This window comes from Bos indicus x Bos taurus, chromosome 7, assembly GCF_003369695.1.
Source record: "Bos indicus x Bos taurus breed Angus x Brahman F1 hybrid chromosome 7, Bos_hybrid_MaternalHap_v2.0, whole genome shotgun sequence".
NCBI lineage: Eukaryota > Metazoa > Chordata > Mammalia > Artiodactyla > Bovidae > Bos > Bos indicus x Bos taurus.
Genome location: NC_040082.1, coordinates 83,442,681 through 83,465,362, shown reverse-complemented (window position 1 = coordinate 83,465,362; position 22,682 = coordinate 83,442,681). Strand labels below are relative to the sequence as shown.

General features: G+C 42.1%; 1 protein-coding gene across 1 annotated transcript in view; it reads right to left on the bottom strand.

The window, feature by feature from the left end:
• The window catches only part of LMNB1 (lamin B1), a 52,791-nt gene extending 42,457 nt beyond the window's left edge, over positions 1–10,334 (bottom strand). Inside the window, exon 1 of the mRNA XM_027547012.1 lies at positions 9,581–10,334. Within this exon, the coding sequence (XP_027402813.1) occupies positions 9,581–9,939 (359 nt within the window). The 5' untranslated portion in view covers positions 9,940–10,334. The remainder of the gene's footprint in view (positions 1–9,580) is intronic.
• Between the last annotated feature and the right edge of the window lie 12,348 nt (positions 10,335–22,682).

Sequence of the window (22,682 nt, the reverse complement as noted above, 5' to 3'; positions counted from 1 at the left end):
CTCTAGGTCTCAATTTCCGAACCCACCAAGTGGGCTGGATAAACCTGATGATCCAAGTCTCCTCCTAGCAGTAAAAATGCTGTAATTCTATAAATGCAATAAATGCAAATGCAGTAAAGGGAAAATTTTATTTTAAAAGGACCAAGTAAACATACTAGCTAGGGATAGTCTCACTTTCATTCAGGTCTACAGCAAAGACATTAGCAAAAACCTAAGACTGTGACCCAAATGTGAATCTTTACTCCTTTATGCTTGCAACATGACCATAATAATAAAAATGATCAAGAACTAAAAGAAACCCCCAGAAACTAAAAATAAATTCTCTGAAACAAGAAAAGTACACCCATATACTGTCAGCGGAATCAAAAATTGGCAAAGTTGTAATTACTTTATGCAGTGGTTAACATTTAACCAATAAATTAGTTAACATTTAACCATTTTTAGGTTAACCAGGAGGAAAAAAAATCTTACACTGTCAGCAAGTGAGAAGATAAATCATGGCCCTCTATGACCTCTCAAAAATTAGGTAGATATAGCCACTGCAAACCCTACATCCTTGGTCACAGTAAACTAATCCTACCCTAAAGGCTGTTGATGTATCTTTAAAATGATGATACAGCACATGTACTGACATGTAAAGAAGTTCACAAAGCAGTGTAGCATGAAAGAAGGTTATGCATCAATATTTATCATGAACCCATTTTTTTAATTATATGGATATAAACAGGAAAATTTATTTTCCAGAGTACATATAATTTTTGTGTAGCAAAATATATATACATATATATATATAAATTCCCCAACAATAACTGCCAAAGCACAAACCATTTTATCAGAAAGATATACTGGGGGAGGTAGAGAGTTAAAAACTCCGATTAGGAAACCCTGGACCCCAGAAATAACTGGCAACTTCAGTTAAAGGGGGTCCTGTCACACAATTGATACTTAGGGCTCATTCTTACTGTGCGTGCAAGAAATACATCTTCAGTGATGATATAAAAGTCTGCTGCTGCTGCTGCTAAGTCGCTTCAGTCGTGTCCGACTCTGTGCGACCCCATAGACGGCAGCCCACCAGGCTCCCCCGTCCCTGGGATTCTCCAGGCAAGAACACTGGAGTGGATTGCCATTTCCTTCTCCAATGCTTGAAAGTGAAAAGTTAAAGTGAAGTCGCTCAGTCGTGTCTGACTCCTAGCGACCCCATGGACGGCAGCCCACCAGGCTCCTCCATCCATGGGATTTTCCAGGCAACAGTACTGGAGTGGGGTGCCATTGCCTTCTCTGATAAAAGTCTAAAGATACCTAATTCAAAAATACCTGCGGTGACGTCATCTGGACAAATGAAAAGAACAAGCATATGGAGCGTATAGAGGGGAAAAACACGGAGCACGTTTTTATAGAGCTTCATCTTTCATTCCGTGTGTTTACTTCCTTGAATCTGGGTACACCAAAAGAATACCTAGTCCATCCTCCTAGTTTAAATAAACAACTCCAAAAGTTATCTTGCTTTACCAAACATCCTTTGAAAGCATGGGAAGGAAGCATCATGATGGTTTCATTACTTAGAACCTGCCGCCTAGACTTTAATACCAATTCTAGGCAGCAATCCTTCCCATTCTTCCCTTGAAAATTAAAGTGATATTTACCATGAAGTTGTATACCTCTCATATTAAGGCTAGGGAGTTACTGGCAACTTGTTTCTACCAGGGCAAAATCAGGACATAAACAGAAGACCAAGTAATACATGAGATCAAGGTTTTTGGAGTTTTTTTTTTTTCAATTAACTATACTACATACAAAGAAAAGTTCCTAGAGCAGATTAGCATTTATTATTTTAGATTTGAAAACTAGAAAATATGAATTTTAAAACAACCCGCAAGATTGTTTAGTCTATGCACCTAAATTTTATTCTGTGACCAAAATATGTATAACGTCAACAGAATGAATACATACAGTAAGTCCAATATACAGTAAGTTCCTTTTCCCCTGAGAAAAGTAAGAGAAAAATAAATAGCTTATGTGATTTACATTGAATTTCAGTATGCTTCCTAATTTCTTCAAATTGCCAATCCTGCTAAAAACCCACCCATTAATATAAGACAAGTAAATGAAATACTAGAAAAAGGTCTGAGTTTCTTCATTCTTCCTGAGATTCAGAAAACGACTACTTACATCTTATCCCAATTATTCAGATGAGGAAATGAAGGTTCAAAGAACTGAAGTTATCTGTCCCAAATCACAAAAAGTAAGAAGTACTACTATATCTCAGGCTATCATGAGACACATGATTGACAAGTGTCCCAATCATACTTGTAAGTAGCACATCAGCACCTGTACACAATTTTTAATGAAGACACACAAATCCAAATTTTCCAACAGAAGTTTCCTTACTAATGTACTGACAAAGCAAAAGTCAGAGGAATGTCATTTTCCTGAAGGAATATACTATGTAGGCTTGATCCCCTCAACCTGAAACCTATCCCACTCAAAATTTGCTTGGGGATGGAAGTAGGAAGCCTACATATTTTCAGATGCATATGCAGCATGAAAAAATACAATCAACATTAAACTTTATTCTGTTTGGAGAAAAGACATTCTTTTCACAAAATTATATTTAAAAAGCACCAACTTTTGAAAAGATATGAAATTCCACTTTAACAAAACATTTGTCCAGTACCTCAAAGATTAATATGAAAACACGCTGGCTTTGAAGCCTAATATCTATAATATACTAAACTAAGTTTCCTGGGATATCCTTTTAAATTTTTTTTTTAAATGAAGAAATGTAAGTTGACTTGCTCAGCATCTCAAACAATCCTACAGCATCCATTGTATTAGTTACATTCCAGTGAGAAAGCTGAGCGCAGAAGAATTGATGCTTTTGAACTGTGGTGTTGGAAAACTCTTGAGAGTCCCTTGGACTGCAAGGAGATCCAACCAGTCCATCCTAAAGGAAATCAGTCCTCGGTGTTCACTGGAAGGACTGATGTTGAAGCGAAACTCCAATATTTTGGCCACCTGATGTGACAAGCTGACTCATTTGAAAAGACCCTGATGTTGGGAAAGACCGAAGGCAGGAGAAGGGGATGACAGAGGATGAGATGGTTAGATGGCATCACTGACTCAATGGACATGAGTCTGGGTGAACTCCGGGAGTTAGTGATGGACAGGGAGGCCTGGCGTGCTGCTACTCATGGGGTCGCAAAGACTCGGATATGACTGAGCGACTGAACTGAGCTCGCATTTCCACTTTCCTAATTATTCATAATTCTCAAAAAAGAGAAAATCACTATAGAGTTAATTTTGCATTGTTTGAATATCTACTATGAATCAATCAATCAAATTTGTGTTTGATGAATAGAGTACAACTTCTAGAACCTGATAAGCCAAGTGAAGTTACTAAGCAGTCAATTAAAAAACATAAATCATTCCTTTCCTATAACTAAGTCCAGAGCTCTAATGCTTATGTTTTCATTAATTCATTTGGTGACAAAATTTGACCTGAATGGATATGAGGCTATTTTTAGACATTTTTCTCCACTTACTGTGACTATTAATATCTTTCCTTGCAGAAATATCTATTTCACAGAGTGCTACCCCAGACCCCACTGGGGGTGTCATATACAGTACATGCCTATTACCTTCTTACATTTGGAATTGCTTTTAATTCCAAACTCATGTGGCCATGTGAGTTTTACATGAAAGACTGTGGACTTATACCACTGAAGGAAAAAAAAGTATGTATCCATGTAATTAGTTACTAAACAATCATTCAACATTATTATCTCTTATATTTAGTTTTTCTGCATAATTAGCTAATACTGAAATTCTCAATTAAATCCATTTTTTATTTTTTGTTTAAAGTGTTGATTGATGGTATGCATCATCATTTTTTGCAAGTGTTCCCCAAAAACCTTCCAATGAAACATACTAAATAATTAGGCTTTAAGTTCAGTTTGGTAGCTCAGTCGTGTCCGACTCTTTGCAACTCCATGGACTGCAGCACACCAGGCTTCCCTGTCCATCACCAACTCCCGGAGCCTACTCAAACTCATGTCCATCGTGTCAGTGATGCCATCCAACCATCTTATCCTCTTGTCGTTCCCTTCTCCTCCCGCCTTCAATCTTTCCCAGCATCAGGGTCTTTTCCAATGCATCAGTTCTTCACATCAGGTGGCCAATCACTCCTTCCAATGAATATTCAGGACTGATTTCCTTTAAGATGGACTGGTTGGATCTCTTTGTAGTCCAAGGGATTCTTGGAGTGAATCAAAGTAGCTGTATCTGAGATATGAGATCAGTTTCCATGCAAGAGACCACCTGCACAGAAACTGTTGTCAAATTCTTTCTAACAGGACAAGCGTCTCCAAGAATTCTTCTGTCTTTGGACTTCCTTGGCAGTCCAGTGGTCAAGACTCCATGTTTCCACTGCAGGGCACATGGGTTCATCCCTGGTTGGGGACCCACACATGGAGAGGTGAGACTAAAACAAAGAATGCTAAAAATCAAAAAGGAACTAAGTAATTTTTGAATGTATAATTCTCTTGAGAGTTGTTTTCCTAACCTAAATACACCCAAATGATAAGACTAATTACAAAGACTTTGACTCCAAATAAGTTAGAGAAAATTATTCATAAATAAAAGAGTTCAATGGACCCAGATAATAAAACATTACTTCTTTGTCATCCTACAAATTATACTTCAATTACATTGCTCAAAATTAAATGATTTCCAAGACTTCCATGCATTGATCTCCCCACTATACTCTTGACCAAAAAAGCAGTTAACAACAAATAAACCCACAGGATCAAACTGAACAGAAAAGGGCTCATTAGCAAACATTTCAACAAATTTCTAGTAGATGAAATGTAGACAAATGTACCTATCACAGACCATGCACACAAAGGCTACAAGAGAAAGTGAAGCAGAATTAAAATGATGATTAACCCATGAAACAGCTTTGCACCTCACCCTCTTGGGCACACCTTAACATAAATGCAGGCTTTCCAACAAGTGGGCCAAGAGTACATTCCATTCATATATAAAGAAGTCCTAATTTGCTCTTTCACTCAGAAAAGTACGAAGGAGCTACCTAAACAATCCAACATTCATTTTAAAGCATTACCTAGTCCTTCACTTGAAAATGTAGACTACCAGGGATCAGCAATTGACAAAAATTAGTAGGGGAAAAAAAAAAACCAACCAAAACAAAAGAACAAGTAACCAGGGAAGAAAAACAGATAATCCAATGAGCAGAAGAGAATTTTAAAAAGAAAACTAAATATTACCCTCAGACAGATAAAAGAAAATAATACATCTTTAAACAGATACAAGTTGAATACAGAGAAATATCTGTATAAAGATTTCTTGGAATTAAAAGTATGACTCTGCCTTTAAAATGTCACTACCGAGCTAGAGAAAAGCAAAGTGATCTCCAGAACAAAAAAATGATTATGAGAAAACAAGATACCCAAGACTTCAACATTCTAACAAGAGAGAACTAAGAAAATAGAACTCAAAAAACATATGGAACAAAGGTCCCAGAGCTAAATAAAGATCAAGCCTTGAAATAGAAAAGATGCATAACAACTACAATGCAAAAGAGGATATCCATATCTAAGACCTATCACCATGCAATCCCAGAAAACCAGGATAAAAGAAAATCCCAAAGCTTTCAGAGAGGAAAAGAAAATCAAAAGCAATTACCAAAAAAAAAAAAATACTGTGACTGGCATTAGATAGACAATAACAACTGGGGGCTAGAAGACAATGGGTCAGTATGATACCTTCCAAGCTGTGAGGAAAAATTCTGAAGTGCAATTTTATACCTAGCCCAACTATCAATCACGCATGAGACAAAAATTAGTTATTTTCAGATGTACAAGACTTGGAAAGTTTAACTCTTGCCATCTTTTCTGAATAAGTAACTTAAAGCTTCTCCCAACAAAATGCATGAAGGAACCAAGGAACCAAAAATATGTGACACAGGAGGAAACTGGATCTAAATCAGGTATATTAGTCTGTTAGTTGCACACCATGTCTTAGGAGCAGGGAAAGGAAGTAGCCTCGAATAATAAATATTATAACTGCCGCTGCTGCTAAGTCGCTTCAGTCATGTCCGACTCTGTGTGACCCCATAGACAGCAGCCCACCAGGCTCCCCCATCCCTGGGATTCTCCAGGCAAGAACACTGCAGTGGGTTGCCATTTCCTTCTCCAATGCATGAAAGTGAAAAGTGAAAGTGAAGTCGCTCAGTCGTGTCCGACTCTTAGGGACCCCATGGACTGCAGACTACCAGGCTCCTCCATCCATGGGATTTTCCAGGCAAGAGTACTGGAGTGGGGTGCCATTGCCTTCTCCAGATATCATAACTAGGTATCTTCAAAACATCTGAAGATACACTAAAGGAAAATTTCTCTTTAATCAGCAAGAAAGATGGAAGGCTATTTATTTAAGAACAAAAGGATTGAAATATCAAAGTAAAATGTGGCATGTTTTGAGTTGATACTTACTAAAAAAGAAAATATATCTGGCTCTGACAAAAAAAATATATGCATAGGCTCTACATATATAAATATACAATAGATATATCAAGCAATTTTTCTACCAAATCCCAGTAGACATCTAAAATACTGTTTTCAGTTGTCAAGTCCTCAGCGGAGAAGGCAATGGCACCCCACTCCAGTACCCTTGCTTGGAAAATCCTATGGACAGAGGGGCCTGGTGGGCTGCAGTCCATGAGGTTGCTAGGAGTCAGACACGACTGAGCGACTTCACTTTCACTTTTCACTTTCATGCATTGGAGAAAGAAATGGCAACCCACTCCAGTGTTCTTGCCTGGAGAATCCCAGGGACGGGGGAGCCTGGTGGGCTGCCGTCTATGGAGTCGCACAGAGTCGGACACAACTAAAGCGACTTAGCAGCAGCAGCAGCAGCAGTATCTGTTTGGCCACCTCATGCGAAGAGTTGACTCATTGGAAAAGACTCTGATGCTGGGAGGGATTGGGGGCAGGAGGAGAAGGGGATGACAGAGGATGAGATGGCTGGATGGCATCACCCATTCAATGGATGCGAGTTTGAGTGAACTCTGAGAGTTGGTGATGGACAGGGAGGCCTGGCGTGCTGCGATTCATGGGGTCTCGAAGAGTTGGACACGACTGAGCAACTGAACTGAACTGAACTGAGTATCTGTTACCCTAGCATTATATCACATACACTGATTTCATTGATTCTACTAATAATACACATATTCTTCACTTTCTCATCTTGCTGAAACCAGCATGCATTTTACAATCCATGCAGAGCCTTCTACCACTACAGTCAGCCAGGTGGCAGTCTTGTTACTACGTAAAAAAAACCCTTCCAGGTGGATGCCTTCTGGAAAGATAATAAAAGCACCAAAAATGTTTCAGATTATATGAAACACAATTCTTACTTACTTGCTGAGTATCTCCCCTACATTAACATAAGAGCAGTAACTTTTTTTTTTAATCCCTGTATCCTCCACATAAAACAGTGACTGGCACATAACAGATACTTGATCTGTGTCACAGTTAACATCCCTGAAACCAGGATGGGTACAACAGGATATGTCCTACATATTTGGCCCTGAAATTTCTTTTTTCTTAGTGGTACATATGATACTGGTGAATCACATAAGCAATAGCATCCAAGATAAGAAATTCAGTAACAACAAATTTGGAGGAAGAGGGGGGCAGCAGTGAGATTACTGACCCATTTCAAAAGCTGACTCCAAAGGATGAAAAATCCAGGAAACAGAAATACAAGTTTTTTTTTTTTTTTGGCTGAGAGGCAAGCGGGGATAATAGTTACCAGACCATCTCCCACCGAGGATGGAACCCATGTGTGCCCCATGCATTCTGCCATATTCAGCAGGATCTTAACCCCTGGACTGCCCAGGAAGTCCCAGCTTATTATTTTTATTTTGTGGAACTAAATATTCAAAGAAATAAAAACAAAAAGAGCTAAATGTGATTTGTCTCCTGAAAAGAGTCAGGAGACATCATTTATCACTATAAGCCAATCTATATAGGATTTTAGTTTTACCAAGTGTACATACTCTTTCTGAACCGTTTTTCAAATATCTAACATAGGGGAAGTTGAAATTCACATATACAAAAACACAGGGACCCAGACAGGGATATTTACATGGATGGAGACAGAAAGACACTCAGGGGAACACAAAGTAAAAGTCAGAACCAGGTATCTCCAGAAATTTCAATTGGCAAGAGGGGATGGAGACCAACGGAATTCTGGTGGCAAACAGTAATACTCTAAAGCGTGACATCAACACTAACTGCCTACTGGTGATAATTATGCCATTATTTTTTGCCTCACAAAGGCAAGGTAGGATCGGCAAAGTTTATCTCTGTGCCCTGGACTGATAATTCACACTCTCTTACGAGAATTAATTACAAGCTTTCCTTCGTTCGATCCCTGGATTGAGAAGATCCCCTGGAGAAAGAAACAGCAACCCACTCCAGTATTCTTGCCCCTGGGAAATCCCATGGACAGAGGAGCCCGACGGGCTACAGTCCACCGGCTCGCAGAAGAGTCCGACACGAGTTAGCGATTAAACAGCAACAACTACAAACTCCCTCACCACAACTCTCCACATTTATACAACACCCCTTTCACCTCTCTGGCCTGTCAACACGACAGTTGAGGGGACTGTGCTAGGTCTATCTTACATTCGAAAAATCAAGTGACTATTGCTTGGCGATGCAAAAGTTAGGCGAGAGGACTGTCGCCGGGGGGCGAGTAGGTGGTCCGGCGATCGGAGAGCAGTAGCCACACAGACAAGAACCCAGTTTGCGAAGTCCTGTGCAAAGCATCCAAGGACCCGCTTCTGTCTCCACAGAAAGGACACCTTTCCCCAAAGCTAACCAGCTTGAAAAACCCAACTTGCCAGGAGCAGACAGTGGCGCGCGGTTCAGACTCCTCCCCTCCCTCCGTGCGCAAGGCAGGCGCAGAACGAGAGCAAAATGTCACAGGGCCAAGACTAAGCGCGCCAAAGCGGGTCCCACCCCCGGGAGACCGGGACGCCGGAGGCAGGTCCCTCCCCTTCCTCTCTCTCGGCCCGCGCAGAGCTCATTCATTCTCCAAGCGGGCAGCGGGATCTCCCCAGACAGCCATTCCTGCACCGCAAACCCACCAGACGCTTTGTCTCCGGCCTGGCCGGAAACCGGGGCGCGCATTCAAGCGCGCGCCCTGACGCCACCTCCCCGCACCTGGCGCCCGCCGAGTCCCGGGGCGGAAAAGCCTTCTGGATCTTACGGTCCAAATCCCCAAGCCGGGCGCTCGTCGTTGGCGGGCCCACGCACGCACTTCGCCGGGTCCTACTAGGAATCCAAGATCGGGAAATGTGCATCCCCGTCCCACTATCACTACTGCTTGAGGGCTCTGCACTTTTGCCCAGAATGAAAAACACTAGATTCTTTCTTCTTGGAGACCGAGACCCTGCCCGTTCCGAGCGGCGTGGGCATGCCGGCCCTCGCCTCCCGCCCGAGCTGCACCCCCCGGTCCGTGTGTGAGGTACAGCGGCCGCCAGGAGAGCACTCACTTGAGGAGCAGCTGGTCGTGCTCGGCCTTAAACTTGCCCAGCTCGATCTGCAGCTTCGCGCGCTCGCGGGCCGTGTCGTCGAGCGCGCGTCGCGCGTCGGCCAGCTCGGTCTCGTAGAGCGCCTTGAGGCCGGTGAGCTCGCGGCCGCGCACCTCCTCACGCTCCGTCACCTGCAGCTGCAGCGCGCTGTTCTCCGTCTCCAGACTGCGCACCTTGTCGATGTACACGGCCAGCCGATCGTTGAGCTCGCGCAGCTCTTCCTTCTCTTGGAGTCGCGACAGCCGCGTGGGGCTCAGCGGCGTGGCGGGGCCGCCGGCGCGACTGCCGCTCCGCGGCGGCACGGGGGTCGCTGTCGCCATGGCGATCGGCGGGGAGAGCGGAGCGCGGAGGCCGCGGGCAGCGCCGGGACACGGAGGGGGCTGCAGAAGGCGAAGCGGGAAGGAAGGCACGAACCGGCGACCCGCGCTCGCGGAGAGGCCGCCGTGGGGAGGAAAGACGGAGGACTCGGGGGTGGCGGGAGACGGGTTACAACACAAAGGGCAAAGGGGGAGGACCGCGAATCAATCAAACATAAAACGCCCTTTATAAAAAAAAAACAATCACACACACACACGCGCGCACACACACACACACGCTCGGGAAATACGGGACGAGGGTGCCCGAAAGGGCCGAGCAGAGTCCGCGCGCCGCCGCCACCGCCGAGTCTCCCGCCCGCAGCACTTTGTTTCCTCTCAGGCGGCGCAGAGCCGCGGGCGGGGGGAGGAGGGCGGAGGAGCGGGCTGGCTGCGAGCCGCTGGGGGCGGAGGTGGCGGGGGCGGCGGCGCCGCGCTCCCTCCCCAAGATGGCCGGCGCGCTCCGGCATCGCCACGTGACCGTTGCTGGCCAACGAGGAGTCCGCAGCTCGGGGGCCGGGCCTGTAAATTCAAAATCGGGCCCTCAGGCAACCGTCGGCTCCGCGCGCCTGGCTGGGCGTGGCTGGGGAAAGGGCCGAGGGCGGCAGGGAGGGGCAACGGGGACTGCTCGCGCCGCGGCCCTGGGCCCAGCGCTGGCCGGGCCTTCCCACCACCCCGCGGGGACCCCCTGGCGGGGCAGGGCCAGCGGATGGCGGGAAGGGGCCTAGAGGTTTCCGGGGCGGGTCCGTGCCACCACCCACACCCGGCAGTTCAGGGAAATTCAAAAGTAAACGTTTCTAATAGCCACACACAGAACTCGCAGAGGCTGGGATGACCGCGGGCGTTGTAACCTTATCCCGCCCCGCGAAGAAGGTTCGGAAAACGGTCTTGAGGCCGGACCGCGGTGGAGTTACGTAATGGGCGCTGACGACTCGCGTGCGGGTTCCAAGTGCAAACCTGTGCTTTTCTCAGTGGAAAACGTATCTGAACACCTTCCCATCAAATTGACACACGTGCGTCTTGAAGACAAGATAAAAACCGAAGAAGTGCTGACAGGCGGTCCCTGTTCCGTTTCATTTCTTAACAACTTAGGGCCTTATAAAATCAAAACCTCACGTGATATGATTAACACGTTACTAAGTATTTGAGTGAGTCTGAGTGAACTCCTGGAGTTGGTGATGGACAGGGAGGCCTGGCGTGCTGCGATTCATGAGGTCGCAAAGAGTCGGACACGACTGAGCGACTGATCTGATCTGAAGTATTTAACACAAGCTGTTCATGCTCACGCTTCAGTAAAATCCAATGCATCGAAATCTAAACTTGTGAAAATATAAGTACTTTTTGCCTTAAAAGGGGAGCCCCTAAACTGTTGACCACAGTTCTAACAGAACGTCCATTAATCCCTTTGAGAGTTTTAAACTTTCATGTTTAACGTTTATTGAAATTTACTATGTCCCCTGTCCTGGGCTTTTCGTGGATTATCGGTCCAGACATTATGTGGTACAGAAACTAGATTCTTTGCATTTGAAAATGTCTCCACTTAATACTTGAATTTCCCTACAATCTCCTGGCAGGCGACTATATAGTATTTGAACCCAGGCGGTTCCGCTATAACCTAGAAGGCCATCTCATAACCCTTTAGAGACGTATCTGTAGAGTAATTACAGGTTGTGCGAAGTCGCTCAATCGTGTCAGACTCTTTGCGACCCCATGGACTGCAGTCCGCCAGGCTCCTCTGTCCGTGGAATTTTCCAGGCAAGAATACTGGAGGACTTTCCCATTTTCTACTCCAGGGGATCTTTCCCACCCAGAGATCAAACTCTTGTCTCCTGCATTAGCAGGCGGATTCTTTACCACTGTGCCTGCCACGTGGGAAGCCCCCCAAATTACTGGTTAGTTACCTTAATAATGGCAGGAATGAAGACTAGAATGTTCTTTAAGTATTAATCAAGTCATATACATAAGAATTAGTCAAGGGCACCAGGCTGAGTATCATCTGTCAATTTCCTGGCACTCTGAGTGACAACACTCTCCTTATTAGTGGTTCTGTTTCCTGCCCTGTTATCTAAAATACTTCCTTACTTAACCTCCTTGATAATTAAAAAAATTGAAAAGGTTCTAGTTTAAAGTTGGTGTTAGGAGTTTATAAATGAGTATTAAAATAATTTTAATAAAAGGATCTTGAAAGTCTAGGTTATTTATAAGAAATGAGGCCTACAGAAGGTGAATACTGGGCCCAAGATGGTAGAATCTGGATTGCAATGTAAATCCATTCTCCTTGGGGCCCTTTCCCACTGATGACTTGACTTTCACTCCATACCTTCCTTTAACACCTCAGCCGTTAAAAAAAAAATGGAAATTTTAAAAAATTATTTTCTTCCCATTTTTGAAGTTTCAAGATTGAATGTGATTTCAGGCATGGTCTTTACTGCTCTCAATGCTTTTAAGCTGTCTCTTGAAAATTTGGGAATTCCTCAGTCTCATTGGCTTAGGAAACAGATTATATCCTATTAGCTGAAATAATACATACCCTGGAGTCAGACAGTTAAGGTTTTGCTGTTGCTAGCAGTGTTAACTGTATGGAAATTATTCCTTGGTTTCCTCATAGGAAAATGTAGATGATTCCTACCTAGCAGGGGTTTGCAATAATTAAAGTAACATTAAGTAATATGTGTAGTGTTTAGACATAATATGGGATGGCTAAATAGTAATCCTTACTAATAGTTATCCTGTGTCTCCAATCAAAAGCAATGAAAACAATGAAATTTTAGCTTTAGAATTAGTTAATTGTGCAAACATTTGATCAGGCACTTTACCAAATGTACACATTCCTTACTTATTCTCTTGGCTTTTCCCATGCCTACTCCATACTTGGAGTAAGAGTTGTTTCTTCCCTGATCTTTCATACTAAATGTGTCCAGCCCTCTTCTTTTAAGCATTTCCTGCAATCCCATTACCTCCAACGTTTTTCCCAGTAAATGAGAAGTAAATACTATATGGTGACAAGAACAGCCATGATTTCAAATATTCTGCCTGATTTTTTTCTGTGAACCTTTACTTGTTAGTGCACATGTTCTGACTCAGATCAGTCGCTCAGTCGTGTCTGACTCTTTGCAACCCCATGAATCGCAGCACGCCAGGCCTCCCTGTCCATCACCAACTCCCGGAGTTCACTCAGACTCACGTCCATGGAGTCAGTGACGTCATCCAGCCATCTCATCCTCTGTCGTCCCCTTCTCCTCCTGCCCCCAATCCCTCCCAGCATCAGAGTCTTTTCCAATGAATCAACTCTTCGCATGAGGTGGCCAAAGTACTGGAGTTTCAGCTTTAGCATCATTCCTTCCAAAGAAACCCCAGGGCTGATCTCCTTCAGAATGGACTGGTTGGATCTCCTTGCAGTCCAAGGGACTCTCAAGAGTCTTCTCCAACACCACAGTTTAAAAGCATCAATTCTTCGGCGCTCAGCCTTCTTCACAGTCCAACTCTCACATCCATACATGCCCACTGGAAAAACCATAGCCTTGACTAGACAGACTTTTGTTGGCAAAGTAATGTCTCTGCTTTTCAATATGCTGTCTAGGTTGGTCATAACTTTTCTTCCAAGGAGTAAGCGTCTTTAGTGGTTAGCCATATACATCGCCACCAAACTTCAACTTCTCAGGGCATCCTTTATCTCTGTAAAACCCCTGCCACAGCACACAGCTACCTCACCACATACAGAGACCTTTGCCTTCCTTTTTTTGTATGTTATGTGGATCTGGGACAGATAAATATAGGATACCTATCATAGCTGGGCAGAAGGGACCCAGACTAGGATGAGGGTGGGAAGGAAGGGAGAAGAAAAGGAGAGACTGAAAGCTAGCAGTAATCCAATTTTGTCCCAGGAGAGGGTGGTGACAGCTGGCAGATAGCTGAGTATACAGTGTAAACACATGGGGTAGCTAGGGATTCAATACAAAATGAAAGTATTGCTAAGAGGTGTCTCTCTTTTTAACTGATGTATGTTTTCTGAATATTTGAATGGTGAAAAAATTAATATATGATCTTACATTAAACTAGATTGTTTCTATTTAATATAGAAAAGAAATTGCAAAAAACAAATTGCAAAAAATGTATATAATTGCAAAGTTAATACTTTTCCAATTATCGTAGAAACATAATAAATCATGTTTCAGAAGATTGTTACAGAATGTTACAGAATCCCTTCCAACTCTGATAATAATATTTGTGTTTTTAAAACCACCTAAGGGTTTTGTAGTTGTTGTTTTGTTTCTTTTTTGTGTGTTGTTTGGTGGTTTTTTTGGCCATATCACCTGTGGATCTTAATTCCCAGAGCAGGATTTGAACTTGTGCCCCTTGCAGTGGGAGTGCAGAGTCTAGCAGGTTTACTAATGGTTACCCTGTATCTCCACAGCCTAAGAGTTTTAGAGGGTATTTATCACCTTCAGTAGAATTGTTCTCTTAGCATAGCCCCTTGAAGTTTATATACTGCTGAAAATTGTCTTCCAAATTGCTTGTTAAAATCTGGACACAGGGCAAAGTAGAAGTGACAGGATTATTTTAACTCTGCTTCCATCCGAGAGCTTGTGATTTAGTCAAAAAGAAAAACCAATTTGCAGTTTTGTATTTTAGTTTTATTTTATGCCAAAATATGTTCATGATACAGCGTTGTTGTTTTTTTAATTATTTTTAAAAGTTATCTTTAAACCATTTGTTAAACTGATACCTGGCTTTTAACAGCTTCTTTTTTTTTTTTTTTTTACTCTTACAAAAGTATCCCCCTTCACCCTATATTCTGCATCTTTGCCTTTAAATGGTAAAAATAGCAAAAGACTAGAGTCCAAGTGTAGGATTTACAAGTAATTTAGCTGTTTCTGCTCTGATTGGAACTGACCCCACTCAGTTTTTCATGATCAGTCTTTAGTCCCTTTATCTTGATGTATGGTTTATCCTTCCCAATTATACTTTAATTTACTCATTTAGTTCTTAGTCTATTGAGCTGAGACTTTCCTTGCCTAGACTTTCCCCGCCAGTCTGCCTCTTTCGTTTTGCCTGAGATTTCCCCATAAAACTTAATCTTTCAGGTCAGTCTAGAAAAGTTAGGGCACTGTTTCCAGACCCCACAGCTGAGTTCAGGAAAGCAGAGGAAAAAGGAAGACACAGTATCTGCATAGCTGAAACAGGAAAATAGAAGAATGAAGCTTCAACCAGGTATCAGTGTGTTCTTTTCTTCTTCCTCATTACCACAATTTTGGGGTGCTGTTCTTCCCAGAATGGCACAGTAAACCAGAATTAAAGATAATTACACCATTCTCAGCTTCTACATTCAGTAGCTTTGACATTGGTATAAGAAAAGATTTGAAAAAAAATGTAATATGGCTGGACCTCCACCCCATTTCTCATCCTTACCGTCTCAACCCCAATAAATGCCTCCTGGCTAGGAAAGGAAGGAGAATTTGAAGCCAGATACACTGTGAGAGTCATGGTCCCTTGTCCCATCCCTGAGCTGAGTTCAGGATAGGGGTGGAGGATATCCAAGAGTGAAGATGGTTTGTGCCTCACAACAAAGTCTCCTGTTTGCTTCTATCTCAAGGCAACAGAACAGAAGCCAAGAGCAGCCTTCCTTAAAACCACTCTAGTGAGCAGCCTCAAAAAAAAAAAAAAAAAATGGCCAAAGGGGTGGGAGAGGCAAGAAAGCAAGTGCAGAACAGCCAGGAAAGCTAGCCTAAAATTCTCTAGAGATTTGCACATTAAATATATATATATAATATATATAAATATATATATATATTTAAGTAGAAACAAAGGTTCAGGATACCTAAAGAGTTATGCTCATTTGCTCATTCATTAATCCATGCATTTATTCATCAGACATTTGTGGAGGACTTTAACTATGTGCAGAGCAGGGATGACTAAAGTCCAGGCATGATCCCTGCTGGAGCTCCGCAGTCCAGTGGGGAGAAGGCAATGGCACCCCACTCCAGTACTCTTGCCTGGAAAATCCCATGGACCGAGGTGCCTGGTGGGCTGCATGCAGTCCATGGTGTCGCTAAGAGTCGGACACAACTGAGCAACTTCACTTTCACTTTTCACTTTCATGCATTGGAGAAGGAAATGGCAACCCACTCCAGTGTTCTTGCCTGGAGAATCCCAGGGACAGTGGAGCCTGATGGGCTGCCGTCTATGGGGTCGCACAGAGTCGGACACAACTGAAGCGACTTAGCAGCAGCAGCAGCAGTCCAGTGGTGGACAGGCAAGCATTTGTGCAAATAAATCCCACCCCACAGTGCCCCGTGCTAAAACTGAGGCATGAACAAGGTAATGTAGGTTCATTAAGGACCAAACAGGCCTCTGTGTTGGGAGGAGGAAAACACTTGGAGCCACATGATCTTTGAGCTGGGCTGGGAAGAATGTCAGCCTCCAGGGACTGCAAAATATATCGGGGACTTAGTAGAGACCGGTAAATGGCAACCCACACCTCCAGGGAGAATTAGGGGGAAACCCTAGATGGAATCCTAACCTCCTTATGTTGCGCTTTTTATTTCAAACCACACTGCATATGGTAAGGGAAGCAGATGTTGGTCAACAATCTTAACTTCAGGCACAGCTTACATTGTCAGGAAAAATTGGAAATTGAGGAAATTACGGAAAAATTAAAACAATTACATTACTTAAGCTGAGTTGTAAAAGAACAGTTATGTAAAACAAAAATAGATAATCAACTAAGCAGGAAAGTTTGAGTAACTCCTTTGTGCAAAGCACAGCACCACGTGCTTTCAAAGAAATGTTTTAAAGTATGATACGTGGTTCATTCCCTCCATAAAGGTATCGTCTTGTGTTTGTGGAAATAAAATGTATACATGCAAATAAATAGGTTAGGCAACTAAATCGTGAGTGACAAAGGCCTCAAAGAATGACATCATTGACAAGTGTTAAATCTCTACTAAAACATAGAGAATGAAGAAATTAGAGAATTAGAGGACGGTGTGAAAAAAAGATTTAACTAGACATTGAAGTAGAGAAAATCTTATTTAGTAAGAGATTTGATTTATAAAAAAATTATCTTGACACACAATTTTTCAGGAGTAAAACTGTTCCATAAAGTGAGATGATTCTATATTTTTGATTGTATGAAACATTTGTATTTGTCTATGTTTAGCATGTATATTAGAAACTGGGCAAGAAGTATCCAGAATTTGGATCCCCACATGCTTGAGTTTTAACAATACCAAAAATATTCTATTAAAGTCACTGAAAGGAAGTGACATTCAAAAGTAAATAGCAGCCTCTCTGATTTACATGTATATTGTGAAAAGTAGGAAGTGAAACGTTCATAGATTGCTGATGGGAGTGTAAATAGTACCACCACTTCAGAAAACTGTTTGCTCCTTATGAAGTTAAAAATGCTCCTATGCTGCATTCCAACAATTCTATTTCCAAAACAAAGGAAAGCACATGTCTACGGAATGACTTACACAATAAGTTCATAGTAGCTTTATTCACACTAGCCCAAACTGGAGACAATCCAAATGCCAGTCAACAGAATAGGCAAATAAATCATGGTAAAGTACTGTTGAGCAATAAAGAGGAATAAGCTACAGATACATGTAACAAGGTGATGAATCTCACAAGCAATAGTTTATGTGATTCATTTATATGAAATTCAAAAACAAATTAAGTGTAATCTATGTGAAAGGAGTCAGAACACTGGTTGTGTACTGTGGTGAGAAGTGATTAGAAAGGGACATGAAGGAACTTTCTGGAATGACAGGAGCATAGGCACATGCATAAATACAGTAATCTGATCTCATTAAATTGTACATTTCAGATCTGTGCATTTTGCTATATGTAAATTTTACAAGGATGAAAACATAACCCAGTCTCCTTTAGATTAAATTGAAAAATTCGTGAGGTATACCTGGAAGGTTTTTTTTTTTTTTTTTTGGTAAGTGAATACCATTCCCATCTTATTTGTTGCTTGAATTCTAAATTTTTTGTGAACTGTTCATGTTTACACCTGTGCTATAAATCTCCGTGATTTCTTCAGGAGTCAAAAAATTGTATAAATCCTTTTTTAAAAAAAAGTCTATTACTTAATCAAATTTAAACGATGTGTTTGAGTAATGAAGCCAGATGTTAAGGGTAAAACTGGTGACTTGAAGAGAGCTACTGCCAACTTTTGTCTTAAAAAGTTTGGAATACAGACACTAAAAAACTGAGGATTTAATAAAGGAAGTTCTAAATAAAGAAACCTAAAACGGTAGTTTCTACCTATGAAATTCTGTTTTTCACTCCTATATTGGTTTAATTTTATAAGATGACATATTTGGACACTGATCATTCTGTTGATCAGACACAAATACTGAACTCTAGTAATCCAAGGTCCTAAATTCTTCTATTAATGTACCAACTTTCTAAACACTAAAGACACACTACCATTTAATTAATAAGGATAGAGAAGAAATTTTCAAAGGGGATGGGGATCAGGAAGAAGGGAAGAAAAGGGGGTTATCAAAATCTAGGACAGCAAAAAAAATTATCTGTTGTTTTAATAAAAGTATTTAAAAGTCTGACTAAATCTTTTTGGCCAGACAGGTTTTGAAAGAGCTGTGATGCTTAACTGAGTGTTGGGGGGAAGGACAGAAGGCACCCTGTTTATAAGGGGCTTTCTCAATTTGGTTGGGCAGATGAGATTTTTATGCTTATCAAAAGAGATTGTTGGAGAAGGAAATGGCAACCTACTCCAGTATTCTTGCCTGGGAAATCCCATGGACAGAGGACTGAAGGGCTGCAGTCCATGGGGTCACAAAAGAGTCAGACACGACTTAGCAACTAAACAACAATGACGTCTTCACAAGCTTGTTTAACTCTTCCTGATATGAGTTTTGGGGTTTCCAAATACTTTCTTAATTTTTTCACCAGGCAAAACATAGCAGAGGCCCCTTTGGAGAGAAACAGCATTTTGAGAGAATGCTTAGGGAAAACACTTTTGGGGGAGTCCACAAGGGGGACTTTACTCACAGTGGGAGCCAACCGCTATACCTAAGGCTTGATTCCCACTGGGAGATAGATGTTTCTAATGATCTGGTTCATCACGGTACGTGTCCTTTCCAGCGACCTTGGGTCGGCATTGCAGAGGAATTTTGCTGGTGCCTGAGCTCTAAGCTAAAAAGCAAGGAAATCTGCCCCCCACCCCACCGCCAACCCAAGTGAAATAAAGGCAAACTGAACATTGGGAAAAAAAAAAAGAGATTGTGGGATGATAAAGTTATGAGACACTGCGGTGGAGAATGCAGAGGATGTATACCGCATAGTTCCTGCCCTTGCTCTGGCTGGGGCTCTTGAGTCATATCCAGAACCACGCACACCTGTATACCATTACAAACTAAGTCAGACACCCCACCATGACGACCATGACTGCAGACAAGTTCTTTCCCTGTGACATTCACTTGAAAAAAATCACCCTGTGGTAACTTGAATCAACCTTTTCACAAGGTTTTCAGAAATGTGTTGTCATTTAAAAGAAGTTGGTTTCATTTCTCTAAACTTCTTAGTTCTTTTCATTTACTACACACTTCCCTTAAGGGAGTTAAGTTGGGTTGATCTCAAAATGAGGGATGCAGAAACAAAATCTCAACTGTCATTGGAAAAACAGAAGTTACAGGGGTGAGCCCAGCACCGTTATTTTTAAAAGTGAAGTGAATCTAAAAGATCTGCTGCACCCCAAAATAATTAAGATGGCATTCCTCCATGAACCCCCCTGGCATGATCACCTCCAGCAGTCACTTGGAACCAAGCATACTGCTTTTCGGTTTATCATTTTGACCAAATCATAAAACTCTTCACCAGTGGAGTAATTCCCTGAGGGACAGTGCAAATGATGAAATGTTGTCCCCTTTCTTTCCACAACACCCAACTGGGAGTGGAGCAATACACAACAGTGGATAATCTAAGCCCCCTGGTGTCAGGAAGCATTTAACAGGAGGCTTCCAGTGTGCTGTTCTGGATCTGTCAGGAATCCTCTGTTCCTTATTAATTCCTGAATATTCAGGAATTAAGAGGAGAGGCAAGCCTCTCCTAGGCTGAGGGATCCGGGCATTTCCTTCGTTAGTTTTTCAATATGGTGATAAGTACCCTCTTCCTTCTTGGGAACCATATGGTAAAAGTGATTGTTTACAACTCTTTATCTATTTAATATGAATTGCCTATGTTTTGTAAGTCTGGAATTTTAACCTTTATCTGAGAATAACTACCTTGTAAAACAGTATATATGCCCACACCATGTTGATTAAAACACCTTTGCTCCATCAGAGCTTGGGTTCCCGTGTCTTTCTTTCTTTCTCTCTCTCTCTATTTCTGGCTGATTTCCTGGAACGTGAAAGCCGGCTATGTAACGCAGGAAATATTAGCCTCTCTCCTTCTTTCACTTTCTTATCGTCAACTCTGGACCACCAGGTTCCGGTCCATTAAAGGACCTCAACACCCTGGCCTTTCATCAATCTCTCATTTCTCATAATAAGTCTACCTCATCTAAGAAGTGAGCAAAAACCCTAATAGGCATGAGTCAAGAGATTTTTATTTCAAGATTTTTCCAGTAGTCATGTATGGATGTGAGAGTTGGACCATAAAGAAGGCTGAACAGTGAAGAATTGATGCTTTCGAACTGTGGTGTTGGAGAAGACTCTTGAAAGTCCCTTGGACTACAAGGAGATCCAACCAGTCAATCCTAAAGGAGATCAACTCTGAATATTCTTTGGAAGGCCTGGTGCTTCAGTACTTTGGCCACCTGATGTGAAGAGCCAACTTATTGGAGAAGACCCTGATGCTGGGAAAGATTGAGGGCAAGAGGAAAAAGGGGGCGACAGAAAATGAGATGGTTGGATGGTATCACTGACTCAAAGGACATGAGTTTGAGCAAACTCCAGGAGATAGTGATGGACAGGAAAGCCTGGCATGCTGCGGTTCATGGGGTTGTGGAGAGTAGGACATGACTTAATGATGAACAACAACAAAAATCCTTTTACAGTCTTTATTGAATTTTGCTACAACATCCGTTCTGTTTCTGTGGTTGGGTTTCTTCAGATCAGATCAGTCGCTCAGTTGTGTCCGACTCTTTGCGACCCCATGAATCACAGCACGCCAGGCCTCCCTGTCCATCACTAACTCCCAGAGTTCACTGAGACTCACATCCATCAAGTCAGTGATGCCATCCAACCATCTCATCCTCTGTCGTCCCCTTCTCCTCCTGCCCCCAATCCCTCCCAGCATCAGAGTCTTTTCCAATGAGTCAACTCTTCGCATCAGGTGGCCAAAGTACTGGAGTTTCAGCTTTAGCATCATTCCTTCCAAAGAAATCCCAGGGCTGATCTCCTTCAGAATGGACTGGTTGGATCTCCTTGCAGTCCAAGGGACTCTCAAGAGTCTTCTCCAACACCACAGTTCAAAGGCAGCAATTCTTCGGCGCTCAGCCCTTCTTCACAGTCCAACTCTCACATCCATACATGACCACAGGAAAAACCATAGCCTTGACTAGACGGACCTTTGTTGGCAAAGTAATGTCTCTGCTTTTGAATATGCTATCTAGGTTGGTCATAACTTTCCTTCCAAGGAGTAAGCGTCTTTTAATTTCATGGCTTCAGTCACCATCTGCAGTGATTTTGGACACCAGAAAAATAAAGTCTGACACTGTTTCCACTGTTTCCCCATCTATTTCCCATGAAGTGGTGGGACCGGATGCCATGATCTTCATTTTCTGAATGTTGAGCTTTAAGCCAACTTTTTCACTCTCCACTTCACTTTCATCAAGAGGCTTTTGAGTTCCTCTTCACTTTCTTCCGTAAGAGTGGTGTCATCTGCATATCTGAGGTTATTGATATTTCTCCCGGCAATCTTGATTCCAGCTTGTGTTTCTTCCAGTCCAGCGTTTCTCATGATGTACTCTGCATATAAGTTAAATAAACAGGGTGACAATATACAGCCTTGATGGACTCCTTTTCCTATTTGGAACCAGTCTGTTGTTCCATGTCCAGTTCTGTCTGTTGCTTCCTGACCTGCATACAAATTTCTCAAGAGGCAGATCAGGTGGTCTGCTATTCCCATCTCTTTCAGAATTTTCCACAGTTTATTGTGGTCCACACAGTCAAAGGCTTTGGCATAGTCAATAAAGCAGAAATAGACATTTTTCTGGAACTCTCTTGCTTTTTCTATGATCCAGCGGATGTTGGCAATTTGATCTCTGGTTCCTCTGCCTTTTCTAAAACCAGCTTGGGTTTCTTGGTCCCATCTAAAAAACATCTTGGCTTCCCAACAAGGAATCAAAACCTGAACCCTCACCTGCATTGGGAGGTAAAGTCTTAACCACCAAACCACCAGGAAAGTCCCAAGAGACACTCTTAAAACTTCAAAAAACAATTACTTAAAAACTTAGTAAGAATTCCATTTGGAAAATTTCTTATTTTCTATAACTTTTGCCTGAAAATGAATCTGATTTGTAATGTGTATTTCATAACTATCTACCTATTATTGATAAAATAGTACCAAATATAGTAAATGACAATATATAAGGTAAGACTTTTTTTCCTTAAATACCAGCAGCCTATCTCAGTTTCAGATTTACTATGTAATCTCAAATGCTTCCAGTAAACTTCATTATGAAGAAATTGGAGGAAATCAACCACTTGATTTAAAATGCATATGTATATATTTATTTA